This window comes from Notothenia coriiceps, unplaced genomic scaffold, assembly GCF_000735185.1.
Source record: "Notothenia coriiceps isolate Sejong01 unplaced genomic scaffold, NC01 NC01_scaffold00037244, whole genome shotgun sequence".
Taxonomy (NCBI): domain Eukaryota; kingdom Metazoa; phylum Chordata; class Actinopteri; order Perciformes; family Nototheniidae; genus Notothenia; species Notothenia coriiceps.
The window spans coordinates 7,763,518-7,776,547 of record NW_011369945.1 but is presented as its reverse complement, the minus strand read 5'-3'; the positions used below and the strand labels follow the sequence as shown (position 1 = coordinate 7,776,547).

The 13,030-nt window shown below is 39.3% G+C and overlaps 1 protein-coding gene across 1 annotated transcript; it reads right to left on the bottom strand.

Moving 5' to 3' along the window:
* Positions 1 to 1,390: 1,390 nt before the first annotated feature.
* LOC104965254 (deleted in lung and esophageal cancer protein 1-like) lies at positions 1,391 to 2,562 on the bottom strand. Its single transcript, XM_010794210.1, has 5 exons — positions 2,473 to 2,562; positions 2,101 to 2,222; positions 1,771 to 1,956; positions 1,627 to 1,694; positions 1,391 to 1,548 (listed from the first exon to the last, which is right to left on the bottom strand). Exons 2-5 carry the CDS (start codon positions 2,178 to 2,180, stop codon positions 1,391 to 1,393), a joined length of 492 nt encoding a protein of 163 aa, XP_010792512.1. The 5' UTR covers positions 2,181 to 2,222; positions 2,473 to 2,562.
* Between the last annotated feature and the right edge of the window lie 10,468 nt (positions 2,563 to 13,030).

Below are 13,030 nucleotides of genomic sequence, written 5' to 3'. Positions count from 1 at the left end.
GTAGAAGAGACATGAAGAAGAGGGGACACATGTTGATGTAGAAGAGACATGAAGAAGAGGGGAGACATGTTGATGTAGAAGAGACATGAAGAAGAGGGGACACATGTTGATGTAGAAGAGACATGGAGAAGAGGGCTTTGTATAATAGGTGACCTTTAAAATGCACTTCTCATGCTATTTGTAGGCAATAGGTCTAAGATATAAAAATGATGAAACGCCATATCATGGATTATCAAGGATTCTCTCTGAAACAGTATGGAGCTCAAAGGCTTTCTCTCTTGCCGGTTATTCCACAAGGTGAGTTCCTTTCTATTTCCTGCTTCTTCACACACATGCTCTCCAGTACAGTTTAGCTCTGAGTGTTAGCGATGCTAATGTAAACACCAACCATGTAGAGAACCGCAGTGACGCGTCCTAAAACCAGGAAGTAAACTCCTTCCGGTTCCTTCGTCAAAAACCAATGCAATGTCTCCATAGGATTTTGGAAAATAGCTGGAAATAAGGTCTGTGGTTGACACACATTTAAGAGACGGATCACGTTTTGTTCAGCCGGATAATCTCCACATGTCTACCCTACTTTTAGAATTTTCTAATCATAAATCTAGTCGCCAGAAGCAAAATGCTAACATTATGCTATAAAGGAACTACAGCAGGGTCTCTGCTTCAACGTCACGCCAACTTAAGATCCATATTCAAACATACAGATTCTAAATGGTACGAGTTGAAGCGTTTGTTTGAACAGGAGGCAGGGACTTGCTTTCAAGCAGAACAGGGCAAACAAACTTAGAGGAGTGTTTTACGTGTTCGGTGTAATGACGTACAACGGCCTCCACGACTTCTGTAGTCCTATTCAGCCACTTGGTAACAACCATCGTTTCTCAGACACGTCAACTCTTCAGAAATCACCAATGAGGTCACTGCTGATGGATTTAATGTCGTAGAACAAAACGTGATCCGTGTCTTCAATGTGTCTCAACCAAAGACCTGATTTCCAGCTATCTTCAAAAACCCTATGGAGAAATCCCATTGCTTTTTGTCGAAGGAACCGGCAGTGGTAAAATTGCTAACTTACTTCCGGGTTTCAGGACGCGTCACTGCGGTTCTCTACTACGTCCAAAACAGTCGGGCATTGTTTCTGATAGCAACTTTCTGATTGGGCCGTGGGTCCACATTTGCAAATCTGGATCAGCTCCATTGTTCCCCCGTTTTTAGAGATTTGGGTACGGAGGAAAAGAGAGAGGGTTTTATTTTCTGACGCTGCGTGAGTTCCCCGACACACCGGGGACACATCTTTATACAAGACATCAAAACGTGCATTTTGCATGATAGGTCCCCTTTAAATGAAGAATCTTGCAAAATAAAGTGAATTCCCCCCCCCCATGGTTTGGCATCATACTTTGCACACGAGGAGATCTCTGTATTCCCCCCACATCTCGGTGTAGGCGGTGACGTCCACAGTCTGCGTCTCAAAAGCTCCCAGAATCCCATTTTGAGGAAGGACCAAGAAAGCGGCTCCTTTCCCATGAGCCAGCAGGCCGCTCACAAACTCTGCCAACACATACAGGAAGTGTGAGTGTGTGCTCAATCTTTCATTTTCATTTACAAAAAAGTGTGTGCTCTAAATACCCTCTTGTGCTTTTTCCTCTACTTTCTTGGCTTGAACAGAGTGCAGCGGCTTCTTGACGTATGTGGATCTGCGGGTAAAATGCAGAATGTGTCACATCTGCAGTAAAGTGATGCATTATTCATTATTCTGCAACCTCCTCTTACCTTTTCCCTGACTGCTTATTGGGCTTCGAGGCATGGCAGTTGAAATACTCTGCTTCGATGGTGAAAGCCGCAGGGATGGCAGTTTGATTGGTTATCAGTAACTGCTTGGTAACAGCTCTCTTCAGAATAACATCGTCTCCAAAGTCAAGTGCCAGCGCTGAGGGGCTCTCATCACCTGAGGGAGAGCTGGAAGCAGACAAAATCAGCCATGACCAAACACTCACGATAGGTGTTTGATAGCAGTTTTTAAAGAGCTTCTATTGTGCTTTTTGGGGTTTTCCCTTTCCTTTAGTGTGTTGTATTGTTTTGGGTGTCTGCAAAGGCTAGTACCAGACACTTGGCAGGGAGTAGGACACACTGAGTTTCTTGATTTTGGAAGCAACGATACTAAGAACAAGAGGAGAGTTCATCCCTTGGACCTCACAGAGAGCAGCTATCTCCGTCAGCTCCACCTGGACAAAAAGACAAACAATATTCAAATGCTATTATTATTAAAACATATTTTCATACGTCAAATAATTGCGTATGAGGTTTTGTAAAAGTTGGTATTTATGTAAATTAACTGAGGAAATGATTGCAAGTTCTGCTAATATCCAGCAAGAAAGCTATCACTAGGAATTGGGGTAAGCAACGAAAAGCCTTCACTCTCACAGACTCAAGTGTTGATTGACAAAGTGTGTGATATATTGGTGTGTGTCTTACATATGTGTGAGAGGTAAAGGTGACTTTGATCTCCAAGCTGTCGTTAGGTCCCAGAGTGCCGGAGGACGGCTCGAAAGTGGCTGAACACAGATCAGCNTTGTCTTCGGGTCAAATCTGACCGATTTACTACTTCCATCAATCATAACTACTGTGAAGGATATCATAGAGCCTTAATGCAATCAAATGTAAAACAAAAAAGTTATGATTGATGGAAGTAGTAAATCGGTCAGATTTGACCCGAAGACAACAGGAGGGTTAACCTGACATTTGGCCTCATCTTAGCAAACGCCCACATTGTTTGGTGTTTTCATAGGATGTGTAGAGAATGGCACAACATAGAAGAAATCCAGACCTATCAATTAAAAAGAGGTTAACATAAAGTGTGACGTTTCTTTACAGTCGATTTCACTGTTTGTTCAAACACATTATAACTCCACATGTTTATTTGAGCATCATTACATCCCTCCAGGCCAGATGTGACCTTTTGTGTCTCCTTCTGTGTTTCCTTTCTGTGGTTTACTGCCCTTAGGTATAGAGATTTACTCTCAAATAGAAAAACATGCAAATCGAAAAGCACCATGACATTAAAAATGATATATATTTATGTTTGTTTGTTTTACTTTTTTAATGAGTTCATTGCTGTGGGGTTTGATACATTTGATTTAATTTAGTTGGGTACATTGTGAAGCTTTTTATTTGCCCTACAGCATTTATTCATTTGAAAGTCTAAGTTGTTGTTTTTTGGAAATAACATTATAAATTGTATTCATTATTAGAGTTACTTTCTGTTATTCTGGTAACATTTCTGCCTTTACTATGCAGTTTTCTCTGAATTGACCTCATTTTTAACACACTTTTTACTGCATGAAGCTCAAAACAAGGTTTGATTTCCTGCAGGTTGTTGTGGAGATACAAAGTTTTCACAAAAATCGATTATATGTTGAATCATTATGAGCCTCTAAAACTTTAAAATGGTTTCCCGAACAGGAAGATCGATATTTGTGCACATCAAACAGAAATCATTCAGAGTTTCAACCCTGATTTGTTCAAAGAAATCCCTTCAAAATATGGTCTTTTATTCATCATTAATGGAGCAGCTCTAGAAAATTAGACAAAATTATCACAATTTCTGTTTAAGCAGCTTCTCTGTTTGAGGAGATAGTTGAAGGTGACATTAACATCTTTGTAAAAGCCTGTAAATGTTTCCTCACAACAAAGACACACACACACACATCACACTCACTATCTAAACACATTTTGACATTTAAGAAATGTTTGCTTTCATAATGGTTTTTATTTAGTTTCTCATATACTTCTGACCTTTTCATTGTTATCTTTATAATGTCAGCAGGCAAGTTATTTTAAAGTTTATGAGTGGCATGAGGCTCATCTGCCAAACCCAATCTTTTTTACGCAGTGGGAAACTCAAAGTCTTTTATTATAAGTGGGAAGGTCAAGCGCGCCAGATGGGGGACTGACGGAGGGCAGACAAACAGAAACAAATATTTAAAGCATTGTTATTTGTGCCAGCACAGTCCTCTGGTGCATACAATCTGTATTTATTAAACTGCTAATACTCTGACAAGTTAGTATAAATAATAATTGAAAGATTTTAAAGAGTACTGACTAATGAGCGAATAGACATCATCAGATTTTATTCTGCTATTTTATTCAACTTCATTTGAACCATTTTATGCTCACTACATTACATTACATTGCATGTAGCTGACACTTTTATCCAAAGCAACTTACAATAAGTGCATTCGACCAAGAAGATACAACCTTGAAGAAAACAGAATCATATACTGTAAGTACATCAGGTTTCATAGAGCTAAAACATTTCAAGTGCTACTCAACTGGCTTTAGATAAGCCAGTCCTTTGTTAGTATATAAGTGCTTTGTTAGTAATTCTATCGCTCGAAGTGGAGTCGAAAGAGATGGGTTTTCAGTCTCCCCCGGAAGATGTGTAAGCTTCTGCTGTCCTGATGTCAATGGGGAGCTCATTCCACCATTTTGGAGGCAGGATATCAAAACCACGTGTTTTTGCTGATGGGAACTTGGGTCCCCCTCGCAGTGCGGGTGCAGCGAGCTGTTTGGCTGATGCAGAGCGGGGTGCAACGGCCAGATCCATTCACAGCATGGTACGCTAGTACCAGTGTCTTGAAGTGGATTCTAGCAGTTACTGGAAGCCAGTGAAGGGAGCGGAGGAGCGGGGTGGTGTGGGAAAATGTAGGAAGGTTGAAGACCAAACGAGCCGCTGCATTCTGGATGAGCTGCAGAGGCCGGATGGCACATGCAGGTAGACCAGCCAGGAGGGAGTTGCAGTAGTCTAGGCGTGAGATGACGAGAGACTGGACCAGAACCTGCGTCGCTTTCTGGGACAGGAGGGGACGTATCCTCCTGATGTTGTAAAGAGTGTAAAGGAAACTCAATTATAAATCTGAGCAAAGTAAATTAAGTTGGGAGACACTTTTTTACTAACATGTTATCCTTATCTCACTCTGTTAATATTTAAAAATTATATTTTCCTGAGAAAAAACCAGACATTCAGGTTCACATTTGTATTTTTTGCCTCTTATGTCGAATATTTACATGTTTGAATCCTCTGTTGTGATTGGTCAACCTCTTAGAGATGTCCCACCCCTTAGCCTATTGTGTACAATGTGTTGAAGCGCTAGCCAATAGAAGCTTGAGTGTCAGTAGTTTCACCATGTTGCGGAAGTAAGCAGAGGAGTCCAATGGAGGCATTTCAGGCAGGGGGGGAGAGAAACTCCCTCTGGATGGAACACAGGGATTTTAGTCTTTGCAGACCATTTACATGCACTAAAACCTATATTACAAACTACAGGAAAGGGAAAACCCCCAAAAGCATAATAGGACCCCTTTAAGAAGAATGTAATGTCACATATAGAATGTATTTGGTATAAGCTGAGATGATAAAAAAAGGTAGGCTAACAGGTGCGATATCTACTGAGAAACCAATAAAAAGAGAAAATGGTGTAGCGCCGTAACATTCAGTGTAAACACGCTATAAGCTAACCAGTTTCACATCTAAAGGAAAGTTAGAAGGAGTTGTCAGTTGCATATTGTAAACCCAACATTTAAATGTGTCTCATTTCCTTCAATGGTTATGTTGTTATAATGCCATACATTGTGTAACTTAAGAAAGCCATACTCAAAGTGCCGCTAAGAGTGGTATTCTCATGAAACTCTGAGCATAGAAGCGTACAGATATTTGGTCCATGTTGTTTACTTTAGTTTCCAAACAGTTGAACTCTTCCACCTTCCCGACATTGGATGTGTGTTTTATGTCTGAGAGATGTACCTTTATTCTGTGAGTTCACTCAGAGTTTGTGTGACACGTCTTCAGCAGCTCTTCTCTCCTCCACCTGTCTGCCCTTAAAGCAGATTCACCAACGATACACACTCATATTTCTTCCCCAATACTGGTGTTTTAGAAGCTTTCATTCAGGTATTGTGACAGTTTTTGGGGGGTGAAATGAGGACTTTGCTGACGTCTGAGGCTGTCAAATTTAAATTCTTCTGACAAAATGGATGTTTGACGCTGAGCGGTGATGACAGACTGAACGTGGTGATCCTTAATGTGGCGAAGGTGCCAACAGGCCTCACACGCTGCTGGGATGCTGGAGAGACACTCATTTCAAAGAGACTGAACCAACATGAGTAGAAAGGGAAGGGGTGGTCAGAAGAGTAGGAGGGTGTTGTTATTCTTAATTATGGAAAGTAGTATGGCTGTTTTTCGTCAAATTTTTTTTCTTCTAACCTAGTATTCATATTTTGAACCATTTCTTGTAAGATTTATTCAGTTAAAAGAGATTTAAATGGTGTTTTGATGTGCGCCACTGGTCATAAAGCAGCATTTATGACTAAGCAGAGGAAACAATATGGCTGTTTGGAAAAACACATGTGGATCTTTCTTTGTAAATAATCTTATCTATTGCAGAAATACATGTTCATAAACTTAATACATATATTAAACGTCTCCTATTATACTCTTTTTCATCAATATATTATAGGTCTCAGATATTTACAAAACATGTCTCTGAAGTGTTTGGCTCCAAACACCAAACAGATCATTGCAGCATCCCATAATCCCCTCTGTTTCAGCCCTGTTTCCAAAGTGCTGATTCTCTGTCTGTTACTTAAGATCAGGGATGGGCAAATGGCGGCCCGGGGGCCCTCAGATTAATTTATAAACAACGTAATTAATAATAAAAAAATAAATAATAACAATATATTTTTGTTTTAACTTGTAGTACTGATACCGTCCACTAGACTACTAGTTACGTCGCGAGCTGCGTACATGATTTCGTTCGGCAGCCAAATACCGCAAAATAATCTTTGACGCGTTTGTGTGTATTGTGTTTGTTTCCTGGGGAAACCCTCACAAGAAACACCAGCTGTTGTATTGCCTGCTGTGACGTTTGTAATTATGCCGTTACAAGCTTCAAAGTTGCATTATCATCTGAATTAGGCGAAACAAGTTTAATATTCTAAAAACCAAGACTTTGTTTATTTGAAATCAGATGAAAACAAACTGTCACGGACCCTGCCTATGATTACTATACGCTTCATTCATAATTTCAGCGGGAGGGAGGGGGAGCGGCGCTGAGGAACAGCAGATGACACATATTCTTATTAACACAATGGTGCTCTAGGAGGAGATTCAGGTGATAAGGGGGGGGGGTACCTTGGTTGGTGATTGGCTAATGGTTACACAAGTAAAAAAATTGTTATGACATCATAAGGTGGCCAAAATCTGATCGGCTCATTTTCAGACAGGTTTTTATAGAAATGGAACAGGACAAAAAGAGAGAGAATCTTTTTTCCTGAAACGTTCAGAATCTCTTTACACAGAGGGGACACGTGTTGATGTAGAAAAGACATGAAAAGGTGTATTTTGCATAATGTGACCTTTAAAGAATCACACATAGCCAAGTGTGCTAACCAGTGAAGAGGGCTGTAGCATGGGACGTCTGTTTAAAGTTTGCATGATTATTTCTCGTGTTTTCTATTCTAGGATGGTTTAAACACACAAATTAAATCATCAGTTCTTAGAGTTAACATATACCACTCCCATGTTCAGTTCTCTTTGAAGCCATTTAGCTTAAGCATGGAGACTAGTTTGTTCAAAACGTGAGAAAAATAACATATTGCTGTTCTATGGGAGGTTCTGTTTCTTTGCTGGATAGAAAGTGTTAATTATCTTTAGGGTTGCTGGTTGGCACATTTTGTTGAACACAGCATGGCTAGCTGTTTCCAGTCTTTCTGCTAAGATAAGCTAACAGGCTTCTGGACATGAAGACATAGAGACATGCAGTAGTATCTCTCTCTATCTGACTCACTGGAAAAAAGCTAGTTTAAAAAAAGCCCAGTCTTAAACCCTCCAAAGCCACTTTTTAGTCATTTTTCATGTATACCATCCTGGTGTAACTGAGAACATTTTAGATCAAATTAAAGCACAATATCTCATTTAAAATGTCAATCATTCTCTATTCAAGGGCAGAGTCCGGAGGATATATAAAATCATTAATGGTGATTCAAAAAAACAAGGTTCAGGCCTCCTCTCATGAAAAATAATTTGTATTCATCCCCTTTAGTCAAACTGAATTTCATGTAAGCAGCATCTCTGTTTGTATTCTAACTGCAGGTCCTGATTGTACTTTAACATCCATATATAATTGTACTATATCTGGGAATAACATCAGAAGACACTGGTTAACATTCAATGGTATCTTCACATTTATCTTGTCATTTTACTACATTCTCAGATATGTTTGTTGTTTTTACATTATCATTCATGTTTGTTGATTTGGGAAGCCCTCTGATACCAGTGTGTGTGTTTTTTTATTTTGTTTTACTTATTCTTTATTAGTTATTTTCTCACATTCGCCTTTACCTCCATTAGTATGAGGCGTGTGGCGCAGTGGATTAGTGCGCTGATCTTTGAATCAGAGGATAGCAAGTTCAAGTCCCACTGCAGTCAGCATGTCGTTGTGTCCCTGAGACACTTCACCCCAAATTGCCCACAGTATTGAGTATGTAAGGCGCTTTGGATAAAAGATTCTAACAAGTGACATGTAATGTAATATTCCAATTTAGATGAAACTTGTCTTTAACAAGGGGTCACAACATGTAGAAGGTCTCAAATCCAAGACATTCAACATGAGAATATGAAAAACAAAACGTATAGAAATCAAATCAATAATAACATTGAGAACGTAAATAACACCGGTATAACTAAAATAAAAGATGGGTTATATATAAGGTCATCCTACACATTACAATAATACAGTACAATATACTTAGGGAAAGTATCCATGTACCAGAACCCTCCTCATTTTAAAGAAGCCATATTATATTATTTTGGGGTGTCACACAGTCCAGTTCCTTTTTTTAATGCAGCCTTAATAATCCTTCCATTATTATCCTCCCCAGTTTCCTCCTATTACCTCCATTACCAATGGCGTCCATCTTTCTTTAGAAGTTTACACATGTGTTTTTTGAAGCCTTTTGCCGCTGCTTTTGATTGAGCTGTTCATATCCAAACTGCCGTATGGCTTTTATTCATGTATTCTGTTGTGTTTATTTTATTATCTTTGCTTTTTAATGCCTGTTTTTAAATGCCATTTTATAATGTGTTTCTGCTGTATTTCTTCTTGAATAATAATAATAATAACTTTATTTGTATAGCACCTTTCATACAGGGGATTCCAGTTCAAAGTGCTTTACATTAGTAAGGAATAAGACATACAATCAGTGTAAAACAAGCAGCAAGAGCAAAGCATAAAGTGGGATGAAATAATTAAAAATAAAAACATGGAGAATAAAACATAGAGAAATAGTGCAATGTCAATCACAGAGAATAGTGCAGTATAACAGTGTAAAATCAGTAAAATGCTTTGGTAAAAAAATGCCTAACGTATTGGCTTCCCTAATATTGTTGGGTAACGTGTTCCACAGTTTTGGGGCGTAGTTTACAAAGGCTGCTTCCCCGATCTTCTTATGACTCTTTCTGGTGACCTCTAATAGACCTGCATNCCCCCGTTGACATTCGCGATACAGAGGGCTTCATCATACTCTACTACTACCCCCCCCGTTGACATTCGCGATACTAGCACCCCCACCCGCTGATATTCGCGAGACAGAGGGCTTCATGGGAACTTTGAGGGGAGCCGGAAGTTGGAGTACCAAACACTTACTCCAGGTACTCATCTGAGTACCTCACTGAGAAAGTTGTGTGCACCCCTGTTTATAACGCTGTGAGAATGGGTCTGCGGAGAGCATTTCTACGCCATCCCAACTTGTCTATTACCAACCAGGGAGCTCTATGCAAGTCAATGGGACTCCCTGTTAGTTGAAAATGTACGTTAAAGGTCCCCCCGCTGCGTTTCACAGTGAAGCCAAGGGATCCTGGTGTGTGAGGAGCTCCGTGGATTGGTCCATTTTGGTTCCCGGAAGAAACAAATGGAAAAGGAGAAATCTCCAGCGAGGCGTTCTGGGGCAGCATAGACAGGTCTTTTCTGTGTTAGAGTTTTACTCGCTACAGGGTGTACTTTGAGGGTTTATGAATCTGCATGCATAAAAAGCTACATAACACACAAGGGGACGGGTAATAACCGGAAAAGCATGACATGGGACCTTTAAAATACATTTTTACTTCCTATTATGTGTGTGACTTATTCTCTAAATATAAACATTGAGATGGTGTTGGGGTTCAACATCAAGAACATTTTTGCCGTGACCTGCACACGGCACATAACTGAAATAAGCCGACACCATGAATCTGTAGCTGTGGGCTACAGGGCTATGACCAGTTCACAATCATGCCGAGATCATTTTAAGCATGTGCGCTCCTCAAGTGGGCTTTGAGGCTCCGGCGTAAAAGAGATTGAAGTATAAGTTTAATGTTTTCCACTGAAATTGTAGATTTTAATATTGCAATATTTCTTAACTGAAATTAGCAATATTGCACTTCATTTTGATATATGTCCACATTATCATTTTTGTCATTCTCTTTGTCTTATTATATTTTATAATCTATACGCACATCTTTTGAGAGGAATCTCTCTTCGGTTGCTTCCCTCTGGGTCTTTTCCACTTCGATGTGGAATATGACGATTACATTTCATATCAAACAGGATACGTTCGTAGAGGCAGTATTGATGTGTTGGCTGTTTCCCAGCTACAGTAGTTTAACAACCAGCTCGACATCACCAAGCTCATTTTGAGATGAAGTGCTGACACATTTAATTCTCTTTTCCTGTGTGAACATGCCTCTTTTATTTATTTCCCCTTTCTGTGTTGAACAGATCCTGGGAGTGTGGCTCGCCGTGCGCTACAGGAACCAGAAGGATCCACGAGCTAACCCAAGTGCTTTCCTATAGTCGGCCCCCCTCTACACAGCGCTGTAGGTTTCATACACACTGGTACACATAGAGTCATGCACACCTAGAGGCAGAAACACCGGCTTACAAAACGAAACCACCACCATACACAGAATGGACGAGCGCACGCAGCACCTGACGTACACTGAGAAACACGCACACGCACGCACACACACACACACCTCCACCTGAGACTGAGAAACCACAACGACGACCTGGAACACCTGGATACTTGTGTATGAAAGGATAACTTGTTATGCCAAGGAGTGTGACGTGTTGGCATCATGACCCAGCCTTGATTTGAGTACCAGATTTCCAACTATGTAACAAGGGAATAGACATCTGCATGTTTCCTTCGCCTGCACACAGCCTCTCGGTTGATTTTTAATCCCACCCACACCTACCAAATGACCAACAAAATAACCTGTATGCACCTTGAATTGTTCCCTCTTGTCTCTGATGTAGTTCCACCACATAGATATCGGTATTGGTCAGTGCTGTGGGTGATGTGTAGAGCTGTAAACATGTCCAGTGTGTGTTCTCAAACAGGGAAAAGAAGGAAAGTACTGGACATGTGGTGTAAAGTCGTTTTTGAATTGTATGTAAATGTTCTTCTTTTGCCACATTATGCCAGGATTGAACAGGATTAGGAAGCAGGATTAGATGTTAGGTTATGTAGTTGATAGTCCTTTGGGTTCAAAGAATATTTATGAACTGTATCTGAGCCAACTAACTGTCACGAGTCGGAGATGTTGAGATGCCAACGGACTGCAGCCTTGATGTTGTACATACACTTTTAGAAATCATTCTGGATGGATTTGACATGTAGCTTGCCTGCATAGTTGAGGTCTTTAAAAGGCCACAATAATCCACCTTTTCTGTATTTACTATGTTACTTTGTGTCACACCGTGATGTAGCTTAGCATAGATTCTGGTACGTACCTTTACCTCCTGTGTAACTGGAAGAAAACACGACAAATGTAAAAAAAAAAATGTGGTTTTTGCTTTGAAAGAACTGGGTTAATTCGGCTAAGACTGCTCACCGCAAACCCAATGTTAGTGTTAATTGTGAACGTGTGCTATTGGTTGCAATTATTTTCCTCTTTTTATATATATAAATATTTTTGAATTATTCTTTAATGGAATGGTTCTGTTTTCAGCTCTTCTTTCGTTCATCAGTGTTAAATGCTTTGTAAAAAAAAACGTGTTAAATGTGTTCAGGATGTCGGTTAATTTAAGTTTGAGGATGCACATTAGGCTGAGGGTATATCGTAGTTTTAATGATATCATTTTACTGCCTTGCTCGATGTTTAACATTTCCTGTTGATAAATCACTGCTTATTAACTCTCTCTTTTAAAGGCGTGTTTACTCTTTTTCAATTGCTTTTAACTTAAGGACTAACACAAACTGTATTTACTTGTCTTACTTGAACCTGTCATTTTGGCCGATATGGATTTCCTGCTGCTGATTTGGAGTCATCGCTGGTGTGAGCAAACTCTTTGACAGATCTTAAGCATTATTATGCCATATATTAAATCTCACTTTGAATTTGTGTGCCCTTGTTATTCAATTGTATCTTGACTTTTTGAGACTTAATTTTCCAAATAATAAAACCTCAAATTGGAAACTGTTTCCCTGAGTTGTTGTTTGAGATTATATCTTTGTGTCTTTTAAAAATGAGTTCATATAATGATGTATTCTATGGGTTGTCTTCTTTTTAAAGTTTCTTTAGTGTCCACTTGAAGCGTACTCTGCGTTACTGCTTTATACTTCTACATTTCAGAGATAAATAGTGTAGTCTTTTAGTCCTAATTCATTTATTTGACAACTTTAAATACTTAACAGATTCGGATTAACAGTATGTATAGGTAAGAAAAGTATTTAAAACATGTTAAACAACATTACAAACAGTACATTATGTTATCATGTATTGTTAATATTCTTTATACGTGTTTTTGTTTGTGTTCTTCCATAATTATATATTTTATGAAACAGAATATACAGTGGGGCAAAAAAGTATTTAGTCAGCCACCAATTGTTCAAGTTCTCCCACTTAAAAAGATGAGAGGCCTGTAATTTTCATCCTAGGTATACCTCAACTATGAGAGACAAAATGAGAAACAAAAAAATCACTGTCTGATTTTTAAAG